Here is a 13,606-nt window from a genome sequence, read left to right on the forward strand (position 1 = left end):
CAAAAGAAAAGAACATGCTCCATAAACAGGGATGGGGATTTCTCTTCCACGTCAGCACAGTCACCTGCCCCTAAAACTAAATCATTCCAACAAAGAGCTAATGCTCAGAGCCTCGAACACAAGAAATAAGTAGGAGCGGATACTTCTGTGGGTCGGCAGATGGCGATTTATGCGTCTGAATAAGAAGAAGTGATTTCGCCGACTGATCCTTCTAAAGCATCGTCTTCCTGCGCAGGATCTTTGACGTAGCTCCGATTGCCCGGTTTGGAAAACCTGAGGTCGCCCTCCCGCCTGCTTCCTTCCCACCGCGGCAGCAGCGGCTGAGCGCCCGTGCTCTGGCAGCCCCAAGAGGACACCTCACCTAGAAGCCGATGCTTACCACGCTGCTGGTAAATAACCCAGCAGGGCGGGCCGGTTCCAACTCTACCGTCAGCATTTCCCTTATCTTAACGGCTTCTGACCTGAGATACTGTCATATGGAATTTAAAATAGAGATTCCCCCCCCCCCTCCGCCCCCCTTTTCACTGCGGTTAATAAGGTCCAGTTGATACGACGCCTGCCATGTGAGAGATCTTACCTTGGGCACAACCTTTCTGTCAGAGAATTAGGAAAAAAAAAAAAAACCATGTGAATAATACATGGAAGCAAATACTGTTTTGCGCTGCGTTAACATCAGTTTACCTAAGCCTGAACTTCCTTTGTGCATTTGAAAAACCTGAAAAGGACAAGGACTTCTTCGATTTTGAATATGGATGGTTGGCATCTCCCTAAGATACTGGTGAAAGCTGCTGGAATCTCTGCCTTAATTACAGTTCAGATGGTGACAGGCTCAAGTTGTCTTGTCAAAGATGCCTCTCTCTAATACTTCTCAAGAGTTGACACCCGAATTTTGTCATGTGAGAAACTACCTGCTGGCCTCGCAGACTTTTTTTAAGCAGGATTTTAACAAGCTCTCATCCGGCAACACGCTGAAGTCGCGATAGCAGGTGAAGTTGCAGTTTCCCACGACAAGAGAGACCTCGTGGGTATCGTCGCCCTTCTGTGAGCCCTCCCAGAAGTGGGAAACCAGAGCAGCTTGCAACTGTCGTCGTCGGCGATTGCACGCCGGGTACCCTAACCGCTTGCGTATTGAACTGTGATCGATAGCGCTTTTCAGCACTCTCACGTGGTGCTTAAACGGGTCTTAAGAGTTTTTTGAAGACTCTTGCTTATGCAATGGTAGTATCGGTGCTCTCCACAAGAATTTGAATTCAACTGGACACTTAGTTCAGATTTACTTGCCCGGCTTAAAACTGTCAAGAACGTACTCGGAGGACAGATTAATTCTTGGCAGAATGTAGTAAAACAGAGGTTTAGCCGAGACCTGAAGCCAAACCGAGTGATACAAACTTCTCTCGTCAACGCAGCGGGTTGGAAATTTGGCCTCTTAGCATTAATTTTCTGTTTTGCCCCCCCCCTTTTTTTTTTTAAACATCACTTAGCGTTTTTCATGACCTCATTTAGCATTAACATCAGTAACTACGGACCAAATACCAACGCACCGCTGGCAAATTCCGGCGCAAACCACCGCACCGGAGGTCAATCCCCCACCGTGCGTGTCCGTAGCCGAGGCGAAGGCTGTTGCCGTACTAAAGCCGTGCTGCTCTTGCGGGTCCGTGAACGCTCCGTAGGTCTGCAGCGGTGCGATGTACAGCAGAAGGCTCTTCCCATCTCCGGGTGGTACCCGAGGTGGCTTACCTCTCCGGGGCCTCTCGTGCGTGGAAATCTCCTCTCCAGGTCAGGCTGCAGAGCATCACGCCGGACCCCGAGCTGTCAGATCCTCACCGGAGGTTACACGCGTGACATAGGTTGCTCCCTGCTGCGTATATACGTGCTGGGTCATAAACACCGGCATCCGTTTCCTACCTTGTTCGTACTTGCTATGTGCGTACACGTAGCAATTCGATCTCCCTCTCAGCCTCTCTTCTGCTCATTTAAAACCCCAAAGTTTCTCTCGACTCAGTTAAAAGCCCAAAGTTTCTCTGGACTCAGTTAAACCCCCAAAGTTTCTCTGGACTTGGTTAAAACCCCAAAGTTTCTCTCGACTCAGCTAAAACCCCAAAGTTTCTCTCGACTTGGTTAAAACCCCAAAGTTTCTCTGGACTCCGTTAAAACACCAAAGTTTCTCTGGACTCAGTTAAACCTCCAAAGTTTCTCTGGACTCGGTAAACCCCCAAAGTTTCTCTGGACTCAGTTAAAACCCCAAAGTTTCTCTGGACTCGGTTAAACCCCCAAAGTTTCTCTGGACTCGGTTAAAACCCCAAAGTTTCTCTCGACTTGGTTAAAACCCCAAAGTTTCTCTGGACTCAGTTAAACCCCCAAAGTTTCTCTGGACTCGGTTAAACCCCCAAAGTTTCTCTGGACTCAGTTAAAACCCCAAAGTTTCTCTGGACTCGGTTAAACCCCCAAAGTTTCTCTGGACTCAGTTAAAACCCCAAAGTTTCTCTCGACTTGGTTAAAACCCCAAAGTTTCTCTGGACTCAGTTAAACCCCAAAGTTTCTCTCGACTTGGTTAAAACCCCAAAGTTTCTCTGGACTCAGTTAAACCCCAAAGTTTCTCTGGACTCGGTTAAACCCCCAAAGTTTCTCTGGACTCAGTTAAAACACCAAAGTTTCTCTGGACTCGGTTAAACCCCCAAAGTTTCTCTCGACTCGGTTAAACCCCCAAAGTTTCTCTCGACTTGGTTAAAACCCCAAAGTTGCTCTGGACTCAGTTAAACCCCCAAAGTTTCTCTGGACTTGGTTAAACCCCCAAAGTTTCTCTCGACTCGGTTAAAACCCCAAAGTTTCTCTGGACTCGGTTAAAACCCCGAAGTTTCTCTCGACTCGGTTAAAACCCCAAAGTTTCTCTGGACTCCGCCTCCGAGACGAAGACCTCCCTGTTTTTCTTACCAGATCAGCTTTTCTCTAGAAGTTCCGGCGTTCTTGAAAACGGGCAACCAGAACGGCAGAAGAACTGTCATCGGCTTTTTGGAGCGATACCAGAGTGACCTGCCTCAGGCAGCGAAACCGGAGCGCCGGGGCGCTTTGAGACGAGCTGGCTTCCCTGCCCTACGCGACGGCTCCGCGCGCCTGCTGCAAGGACCCGTGCCCATCACGCATCCCCACTTGCCCCCCCTGCCCCGTGCCGCACCATCTCGTGCCGACAGGGAAGCCGTGACTTCAGGGAAATACCAGCCACAGATGCGAGCCTCTACTTGTCAAATGAGAAACACGGCAGTTCCATCACAGGATGCATTTGAGAGTGGACGGTCTCAAAACTGCTTAAAGACAGACGGACCAGAAGGCCAGGATTCTTTTAAAAATATGCGCCTGTACTAAAATAACATGGGTGAGGTGGGGGTTTGGTGGTTTTTTTTGGTTTTAGTGTCCGGTGCAGACCTGAAATCCTCTCATCAGCTCAGGAAACATCTCGAGGTAAAGGAGAGGAGAGCAGCTGCCTCCTGTTTTCGACTGGCACAGAATCCCGTGGACACCCTTTCTCGAAAAGCAAAGCCCAAGACGTTAGGTGTTCCCGAGGAAAGGGTTGGAGCTGCTACCTGGATGCTCACAGGCGTACCGCGTAGTCTTTGGATCACGGGAAATGCACTCCTTCCTTTCCCTCAATTGCTCTGCAACCCGCGCTCTCCAACGGTAAAAGCCGGACCTCCGGTTTTAAAAATCAAGTTGAAGATTTAATTCAAATGACCTATTTTCCAAGGTCATGCCTGGGTATCAAGGGCCCTACCTTTTGCAAAAGACGGAACTTAAAAATGCAAACCCCAGACCCTCCCCGCGAATCAAACCAGAGAAAGACTTGTTACGTTAAAGATTTTATTGTTACGTGCTCCCCAATACAACAAACAGTATCAGTAGTGTACACTTTATAGAAAGAGGCATTAGCTTGGTAGAAAAGAAATCAAAAAGGTACAAGGATTATCTACACCCACGTTGTATATATGTAAAAGATACAGAGAGAAACGAGACTTTGACTTTTGGGGAATTTGAGAGAAACAAACACACCCTGTTTGTCTGTTTGAGGCTCAGGGATTGTCTGTACGATCTCTTCAACGCTGATTTCTTGGACCTTCGAAAGCCTTGCGGAAAGGTAGCAGCAATTCTTTAGAGGTGTCGAGTCAATACTGGAGCGGGTTAGATTACACACACCACGATGCAAGACGCCTCTTGCGTAGTGCGACCCTATACTTCCCCGAACAGGATTAACCTCCCTACGTTCGCATTTACTTCAGAAGTCTTCCGACAACAATCTTCATCCTTATTTCTTCCTAGTGATTCCGCATAATCCCTACAGAAGTTTCTAGAATTTAGTCTTCGGGGTCCTAATCTACTTCACAGCGTTTTAGAGGTACGCATTCACTGCTCTTTTAAATGGGTCGATCACGAGGACGTTTTACGGGGAAGCAAAAATTGCACGTGAAACTTTAATAACCTGTTTAGAAATTAAAGATGCCTGGAATAAAAAACTGTCGTAAGACTTTTTTTTTTTTTTTCTTTTTTTAAAGAATAAGGTCAACAATTTCTCTACAGTAGTTTAGTTAGCTTAAATTTCTGTTCTATCCATATGACATAGCATGTACAGGTATCTAATTACATCTCTCTATTTTATCTTGGCAAAAGGAATAGTCAACTGCCCTTAGTGTAAATATTTAGTACATAAAATACTATCAAGAAATCAACTTTTAATAAATATCTTTAGTTCTCAATCCTATATACAAGTACTTTACAGCAACACACAGGAGAGAGTGCGAGTGGGTGGACTGTGAACAAGATGGTTATTGACATAAATTACTAGTACATTATTGCAGTCAGATGCATTGTGGTTGTGGAGATTTTGAGGTGAACCATGCTGAAAAATAAATATCTCTCTCACCTTTAAATCAATGCTTCCAGCAGGAAGGAAAAAGGTAAAAAAAAAAAAAAAATCTCTTTTAAGTCTTGCCACAGCTATTTCTTCTCAGCGCCTGTTCTACCTCTGTGATGCTCTTCCAGCTTCAGAAACAACAGACAGCTCATCCGCAAAACGGACCTCATTTTTGACTCGCGAACATTACAGTACTTACAGTATATACGCCGTTTCCTACGCTGGCCTGACCTCTTCGGCAAAAGGAGACTTAAGGGACGGCACCGCTGCTCCCGCACCGCAGTCGATGCCCGCTCAGCGTCGGGCGCGGGCGGCCGCCTTCGCTTCACAGGCACGTGAAATCCGTTTGCCAACCCGGGACTGGAATGGAGCTGAAGTTTCTCAACCTGCTTTTAACGGGCGGGTGGCTCTAAGCAGACTCACGCCTTGAGGCTGACGTGTTTTTTTTCTCCCTATGTCAAAAGAAAGCATCACGTTGTGGACACTCAAAACCACCCCCTTGCCTAGCGTCAGTAGGTGTAATTCGTATGAAAATGGAACTCCTCCTTTGATGAGAATGCTGCTTTAAAACTCAACTCTTGGAATGTAAATAAGGCAGTACTCAATGGCAGGCACCTAGCAACTGTCCGGAATGCAACATAGGTAAACGGTCGTCTGACAGCACAAAACTCTGAAAAATAATACTGATTTTCTGCAATATACAGTATTTACACAACAGCTGCAAATTTGCTTGTACAATATCCGTTTATATCGATAAATTAGCAAAACAAGTCTTAGGGATTCAGTTGTTCCACCGCACAAGTATTTAGTATAGTGTAAACGTTTGGTACCTCTCGTCGTGGGGCGTTTTCTACGTGTGAGTGTTTAAAACCAAAAAGAATGAGGTGAGTGCTGAGGCCAGGGCCGCTTTTCTGTACTAGAGCTTGGCTGACGCCCTCAGCCGCTTCTGCTCACTGTTAGGAATATTCTTTGGTGCTTTCCTCCAAGGCGTTCAAGCTAGCCAGATAACGCAGTATGGGGAGGAGGACGGGAGCGACTAGAAAGTGAACCAGCACTTCTTGTTCTTTGTATTTACAAGGAAAACGAGTTGATGACCTGCAGCGTCCTGCTTGTGGAAAGCAGCATGCACCATAGCGTCCGGAAGTAAGGAAATGAAACCCAAACAAAGCCCCTTTCAGTGGCTATCCTCCACCAGGCATTCGCGTTCATCTTTCCACAGTGGAGGACCTCGAAGGCCATCTCTTCTCGACGGGCTTCTCGCCCTTCCTTGAGGTTCTCGATGGAGCAGCAGCACCCGCCGTGGTGGCGTTACCTGGCACCGCAGGAGCAGCTGCTGCCGAGGCGAGGGCGTCGCGAGGACCGAGACTGCTGCTGTTGGCAGGCGACTGGTGTAGCAAAGCCAAGAGCCGAGAAGTCTTCCTTGCCTGAGGAGCAACCTGCGGAAATTCCGCACCTTTGGGCTTGGGGTTGGACGGGGAGGTGTGCGTATCTGCGTCCTCTTCTGCAAAAGGAAGCCTGCCCGGAGAACTTCTCCCGGGCAGGAATTGTGCGTGGTGGGGCAGTCCGGGTGTTGGCATCATCAAAGCCCTAGGCAGATCGCTCTGACCGAACATCACTTCGTCTTCCGTTTCAGCAGCTTCGGTAAGGAGCGGCGGTGGGAGGGTGCTGCTGCGCTTGCTGCAGGACTCGCAGCACAGCTTGTTGTAGCCAGGGATGGAACAGTAACGTGCAAGCACTTCCATTTGACAGAAGATAGATTTGTCTCCCACACAGGGCTCATCTGCAAAACAAACGTTAACGTTGATTGTAAACCTAGCGAAAAGCACTGAAACGCCCGGACGGCACGTCGACGGGCACTGATAAAGTTCTGCCTGTGTTTCATAAACGACGGGCTGCTCGGAATCGGCAACCTGAGATGCTTCGTCCCCCGACAGAACTCACCGCCACCCTGAAAAACAACCCTAGCTGGGAACCACAGAAATCGGCCGTCGCTTTGAAAACGTCAGCTTCTGTGCGCGCCAGAAGCGAAGGGTTGCGGCAAGGCACGTTATATTTGCGGAGGGCCACAGACAACAATTTCCAGTGCTGAGCTACCGGAGCTCCCACATACCAGGCCAGATGTAGTTCTACCCACCCCAAATCACCTTCACTTCTAGCCTGAGGACGTTATCTATCAACGGCATTAAAACCAATGAAATCTTCCCTTAAAGAAATTTTATCTCAAGCAGTATCTCTCAAAGATGCCTTTTATATGGTGTCTTAAAATAAAATGTTATAGTTGGATAAAGTTGTGTTTGGATAAAGTCTGAGTTTTTCAGTGACCTAACCGTAACTGCAGAACTGATGGAAAGCTTTGACCAGACAGGTCAGGCGTAAGATGCCTTGAAGTTAAGTGTGGGGCATTCCTTTCAGTCAGGGCAAAGATCTCAAAGAGGTCAAAGATCTATCAGGGATCCCCAAAACGTCAACGTTTCTTCGAGCATTTGCTGGATGTTTGTTCCACAAATAGAGACGCCGTGGTCACGTTGGACAAAACTGGTAGAGAGGAAAGCAGTAAGGCAAGAAGTCAGAAGAAAAAATAAGGCTTTGACATTGAGCTAAGAGCACATCGGTACTCGGGCTCCTTCAGACTGTCACATGAGCTCAAAGGTGAAGTCCTAAGTTTTACTGTTACCAGGACTGGGACAAACACGGAGAGTCTGTAACACTCACGAGTAGGCGGCACTGTTGAGAATTCCTGTTCTTAATCTTGCAGTCTGTTGTACTGACCGCATCAAGGTGCAAGCTCCCTGGGTAGTTTGCTATTCTGTACGGGAATGTGCGTTCGCTCTCCTTGCACAGGAAAAACTCAAATTCTCAGTTAGTATCTGAGCAGAGCTGCGTCAAGGCACAGAAGAAGATGGGAGGTTGGCTCCGGGCATTGGAAATGAGCCGCACTATTTGCAGATTTTAAAATGAGGAGATTTAATACTTCCTTTGTATTCTCCTCCCCGTGTCTAACTCATCCTACCGCTCATTTATACCGTGACTTATCCGTGTAGTTCGGAGTACGATGTGCCTCGGCAGCGTGAACAGCCAACAGAGTCACGCAGGAAGGCACCTCGGAAGGTCACCTCGTCCGGCCTTGCAGCAGGGTCAACGCTATTCAGAAGAGCGTCTTGCTATTTTCAAGTCAACGCATCCGTAGGCAGAGAGGGGTCATCACCTTCCCGCAGACATCTACAGGGACCCTCAAAACAGACCGTGCGTTGCCGTGTCGTCTTCCAGCCGAACCCGTCTCTCTCCCGCGGAGGACTTGGCCCAGCGACTGGGACTCTTGAGAAACGTGGGGCATCTGGGTCTCCCCTCAGCCTCCCAAATCGGGTGCTAAGGCCCTGGCAGCACTCCAGGATCAGGCCAGGAACCTACAAACGCGTAACACCTCACAGGACGTAAAACCAGCAATGGGGACAAATGAGTAGCTCGGTGCACCCAGTAACTGCTCAAATACTTTGGGGAGCGACCAGCAAAAAGTTTCCGTCAGCAGAATGTTCCTAAGATATCACGGCTGGCTTGAAACGGTATTGATGGATTTTACTTAAAATAGAGGTATGCAAAATTATAACGTGAAAAGCCAAAAGTTCACCCCAGCTATTGAGAAGATCTGTTCCACGTCTAGCCCTCCACTCATAGTTAGCAATTATGGAGTCAACGTTTTCGTGAGCAACACGTGGCATGTAACACCGCTTATTAAGCTCTGAAATTAAATTAGCTTTCTGTACTGTCATATTTTTTCACCTCTCTACAGATGCTGCCTCACCATGGGTCAACACTACGTTAGGCAACCAAGTTTTCCTATTTTAAAATATTAACTGTAGCCCAACCTCTCGATCAGCGTACATCAGCTTCATTCCACTGAACTCAGTAAAATTACACACACGTACAGCAGTGGGGTTGTGGGACGTTGCTTATAAATAGCAAATTATACGACTGCGGCGTGTAATATAAAATTTTTCCCTTGCTCCTAATCCTGATGCGCTTCCTTGGATAGATGTGTGGTGGTTCTTGACAAACCTAGCATTAAACCTGCAGCGCTGCATGGGAATATACGTACTCCATGAAGGCACTGTAAGACTATTTTCAGCAGGAGTTTAGCATGGGAAATTCAAGGGCTATATTTATAATTGCCCTAAACTAGAAAAGCTAATATTGAAACACAAATCTTTGCATCATATATAGAACAATCTTTATGCTTCCGTGTAAACGAAAGTACCTGATCTGGAAAATTATGGCAGTCGTCTCGTTAACACACTGTGATTTATGTCAGTATATTAAATCACAGCACATAGGATCACCTAAAGCGACAAACCAAAAAAGAAAGGACCAAACAATTATTTTTTGCCTTTCCACAGTGACAATGCATCTTATTTGCTCCTTTTCTCTCACATTTAATTTTTGTGGTATCGGTTTGTGATGGTTTAGATTTCGTGACTCAAGTGACAGTGCAAAGATTCGGTTTTGCACTTATCTACTTTCAGCAGGTTCGGTAAGTACAACCTCGGAGCTGTATACTCACGTAATCCCTTTTTTTTTATTTTTTAGGTTCGTTCTGCACAACCGAGTCAACCGTTTCCTATTCAGTATGTAAGGGCTTGTACCCTTCCGCTGATGTTCACGGTAAAAATTCTTCTCGCCATTTGTTACTTGCTTCACGGTAACCAAGAGTAGAAGACACAAGAGAGCGTGTCGGCACCCTAGGGAATCTTCAGAAGATGAAGCTACTAGAATATAACTTAAATCAACTAAAAAATTTTCACATTAGATTATAGAATTGACACAGCTCTGACAGAAGGCATCACTGTAACTCTTCAGCACATCGCTCGCTGACAGCATCCCCTCGAGAAATCTCGCTGAAAGTTGGTATTCAGGGACTACAATGCAAAACAACACGTGCTTTCTTCTTCGTTCTGTATCTTGTCTTGCAAAAGCAGGGATAGCTCATATAAAGCCTTTTCAAGGGTCTGTTCCATACAGGTTCTTGCGGGGAGCTCATCTATTTGTCTAAGTACCCCAAAATCCATTCTTCTCATCTGGCACAGCCACAGAAACGTGACTGCTGCTCCCATTATTGCTGCGGACCTGCAGGATAAAATCCTGCCTCCTGTTTCCTTCTAATCACAGAGACATTTAAAGTTTAAGTGAAATATCTATGGGAGGTGTCCTCATTTTTCCATGCTACGAGACTCAGCCCCACCGAGGCGGACGGCGGAAGAGCTGGCGGCTCTTCTCCCGTACGCAGACATACGTTTTTTCACGAAATGGAAGAGAAGTGCTAATATGCCACATAGCACAAAAGAAATCGCACCGACTGCGGCGAATGTTCGCGACAACTCCATTAAGATTAAACTCTCAGCAGTCTCGCACGTAGGTAGTACATCCTTTGTCAAAACCACCTGATACAGGCTAATGTTTTGCTAAGTCTAAAGCCCTGAAAATCAAAATGGTAATCAAGGCTATACAGATTTAAAAGTAAAGGAATGCCACGCGTGAGCACGCATAAAGAGTTTATCTACATAAATATTACAGAACCCCATCGATATTTTAGCTGCATTCCCTCAAATCACACTGAAACCACATCAGGAAAGCGTGGCGAAAAAGAGAGACTATTTGGTCTGAAAGAATGCTGTCGGCTACTTACTGCTTGGTAAAAGTTAGGGCCCAAAACCCGGAGCGGAGGTAGAGAGGTTTGAGCTCAACGAGAGGAGGCGGGTGGAGCGTGGCACCCACGGTTTTGTCAAAGGCACGAGGGACTCGGCTGGACGTAGCTGTCCGTGCCCTCGTAGTTCACAGCGGTTTCGTAAAGCTCAGGTCGTGGCTCTAGGTTTGCCGCGTCAAGGCCGGATAATATCAGGGGCCGCTAGTTCCCATTTCTTTAATAGCTGTGGCGATGCGTCGCTGTGTCCCCTTCTCTTTAGGAAACGTACCTAGGGTTTGGGAACCCTGTGAGGCACCCCCCCTGCGCCTCGCCACAGAAATCCTTCGTTCACGGGGGCAGGCGAGATGGGGTGCATCTTAAACATCCCCAAACCTAAAAATGCAGTGAGTATTAAGCAATGTGATTCAACCGCAATGAGGTACAAGGCCAGCTATTGCTTATATCCCGTATAAGCGGATCCTAGGTCTTACAGGTCAGCGGCACTTGGCTCTGAGTATTACCTACAGCGAGGGAGACGTACTACTCTCACACGGAGAAAAAAGACTGTGTGCTGCTCAATTTCGAAAGGGGGGAGTTTGGCTATTCAAGAAAATCCCAACTGATGCTTAAAGTACAGATTCTTTAAGGCGACGCTTAAAGCAGAAGATCAAAACTATCTGAATAGTTTTGCGAAGACGTAGCTCTTATTTCTTTCCGTTTCGGAAATATTTTTATCACCAGTGAAAACGGGGATTTTAAATCTTGTGCTTGTTCACAGAGTCACAGACAGCGATTTGCTCCCACCCAGTGGACACAACGTTTTATAACTCCTCGTTGCTCCCAGAACTGTTTTCTGCTCTGAGTTCCTTCACTGGCAGAAGACAAATAAGAGCAAAAGCAGACACCTTTACGGGACTTGGGGGAAGCAGTCAGATTCACTCTGTGGGAAAACTCACCGCACCTTCTAAGAACTCTTACTCTATTTTTTCCTACCAGCTAGTAGCGATCAGAGTGTTAGGACTACCATCAGGGGTTTAAAAAACAAATAAACCCCGAATCGTAGAGAGTCACGGACCCAAAGGAAGAAAGGCTTTGTTGTCATAAAAAGCTTAAAAATCTGTTCCAAAAATTCTATGAGAACAATGTAATGAGATTCCCAGGAACCTTATTAATGCTCTGTGGTTCCATTTTTGTATTTTTTTCTTTTTCCCCGCTCAGTTGGCAGGCTTGTAAAACTTATCCTGGGATTTAGAGGTCGAGCAGGGTTTACTTTGGATTGACCTTCACCTCTAGCACAAATTCTTGCAAACGCGACTTAGGCTAACGTGTTTAAGCCCCCTGTTTCAGCACGTTTACAAGAGAGCGCCCGGTGTGCGAGAAGCACCGAGCGCCTGGAGCTACGAGGTGCTGGACTAAACAACAGGGCGCCTTTAGCTGGCAAAAAGCAGGAGAATCTCCAAAGAAGGGTCTATTTTCTAGCATGCAAGAGATGAACGGTGTTATGGGGTTGTCACCTGACTGTGTACTACCTTTAAAATACAGTACAGTACGAGTTTGGTGTGCAGGCTACCTCTTCATAGGCATAGGCTCTGCCTTGTCTTAGAAACCTGCACGCATTAACGCCGAAAGCTCACAGAAAGCTTAGCTTTTATTTAGACCTCAACGTAGGTCTTTTATTTTTCACTGGAGTTCACTCAAGGATGAAATCCGTGTCCAACATCTCCACCCAGCACCGTGCTATCTCGACAGGCTGCACCGAGACAGGGATGGTTACCCTCACCCACTGCAGTCGATTTAAGACGTTCTCTTACCGTTACAGGGAGCGAGTTTACAAACCCTCACTGCTTCTGGCTTTTCTCCATCGCACCGGTCGCCAGCACGGCACATGATCTGCCGGGTCTCGGTTCCCTCCCCGCAGGTCACAGAACACTACGGAACAGGCACAAGACAGTTGAGGACATTGAGCTTTCACAGCAACGTGCAAAAATTAACGTGTCTAAAATAGCCCAAGGTTGGCTTTCAGGTCAGGCTATACATCCCAGCCATTTGTTTTGAAAGCCAACTTTAGCGAAGGCTGACGTTACGGAGAAATATGTGGAGGAGGATGGTTTTTGCCCTGGTTCTTGCTTTCTGTAATGCTAAATGTATTATTAGAGCATATTATGAATTTTGCTACTCGTTCTTCCTGTAGCCGATACCTGACCTTGACAAGCTAACACGAAGAGAATACCAAGGGCAGAGAAAACTCAGTGTTCGCTGAGTTAGCTGCAGGGTTCAGCTGTTTGTTCCTACGCCGTTATAACAATATCAACGCTCGCAGAAACTCTGTGATTCCAAACCAGTCCAAGCTGGTAAAAAACGTCACGCCATCCTCAGAAGCGGGGAAGGGAGAAGTTGGCAACGTGGGAGAAAAACAAGCAAAAACCGTCAACATTCGTTTTGCAGGACTGCGTATCTGATCTTGTGAATATTTTCCTTGCTGGTTTCTGGAGAAGCCTGGAGAGCTACAGAAGCCCGCGAAGCTGGAAGGCACGATCTGCTCCACATTTTCAGGTTTTAGAAAACTGTCCGGTGCAGTCCGGAGCTTTCAGCCCAAGCACAGAGCTGACTCCGGAGGCACGAGACGTTCGCCAAGGTACGTTACTCACTCACGACCGCCGCTTGCCTTACCTCAGACCAGGGTCCGGCTTTCCACTGCGCAGGGCAGGGTACTCGGTTGCATGGCCTGCGGCTCTCGGGGCGATCGCCGCCACAGTACTTGAAATGGACGGAGCGGTTTGCACCGTCGTGAAGGGGTTGAATGCAACGCACGGTACGGATCTGGTAGCCTGAATTCCCACAGGTTTTTGTGCAGTATTCCCACTCATCTGCTGCCCAGCTGGGAAGTAAAAAGGAGTAAGATACCGTCACAGCTTTTACCTATTATCCATACCGCTGCCCAGTCAGGCAGCCCTTAGCATACAGTATTTTTGTGATGAAACCACTCAATAAGATCAGTGACCGTTCTTATACAGGTAGAAAAAACCATCCGT

At 47.2% G+C, this 13,606-nt stretch overlaps 1 protein-coding gene across 1 annotated transcript in view; it reads right to left on the bottom strand.

Moving 5' to 3' along the window:
- Positions 1-5,205: 5,205 nt before the first annotated feature.
- ADAMTS3 (ADAM metallopeptidase with thrombospondin type 1 motif 3) overlaps positions 5,206-13,606 on the bottom strand; it is a 130,057-nt gene continuing 121,656 nt past the window's right edge. The window contains exons 20-22 of the mRNA XM_050896287.1: positions 13,245-13,452; positions 12,386-12,503; positions 5,206-6,680 (exon numbers count right to left, since the gene is read on the bottom strand). Of these exons, the coding sequence (XP_050752244.1) occupies positions 6,106-6,680; positions 12,386-12,503; positions 13,245-13,452 (901 nt within the window). The 3' untranslated portion in view covers positions 5,206-6,105. The remainder of the gene's footprint in view (positions 6,681-12,385; positions 12,504-13,244; positions 13,453-13,606) is intronic.

The sequence above is a fragment of the Gymnogyps californianus genome, chromosome 4 (genome assembly GCF_018139145.2).
Source record: "Gymnogyps californianus isolate 813 chromosome 4, ASM1813914v2, whole genome shotgun sequence".
Taxonomy (NCBI): Eukaryota; Metazoa; Chordata; class Aves; order Accipitriformes; family Cathartidae; genus Gymnogyps; species Gymnogyps californianus.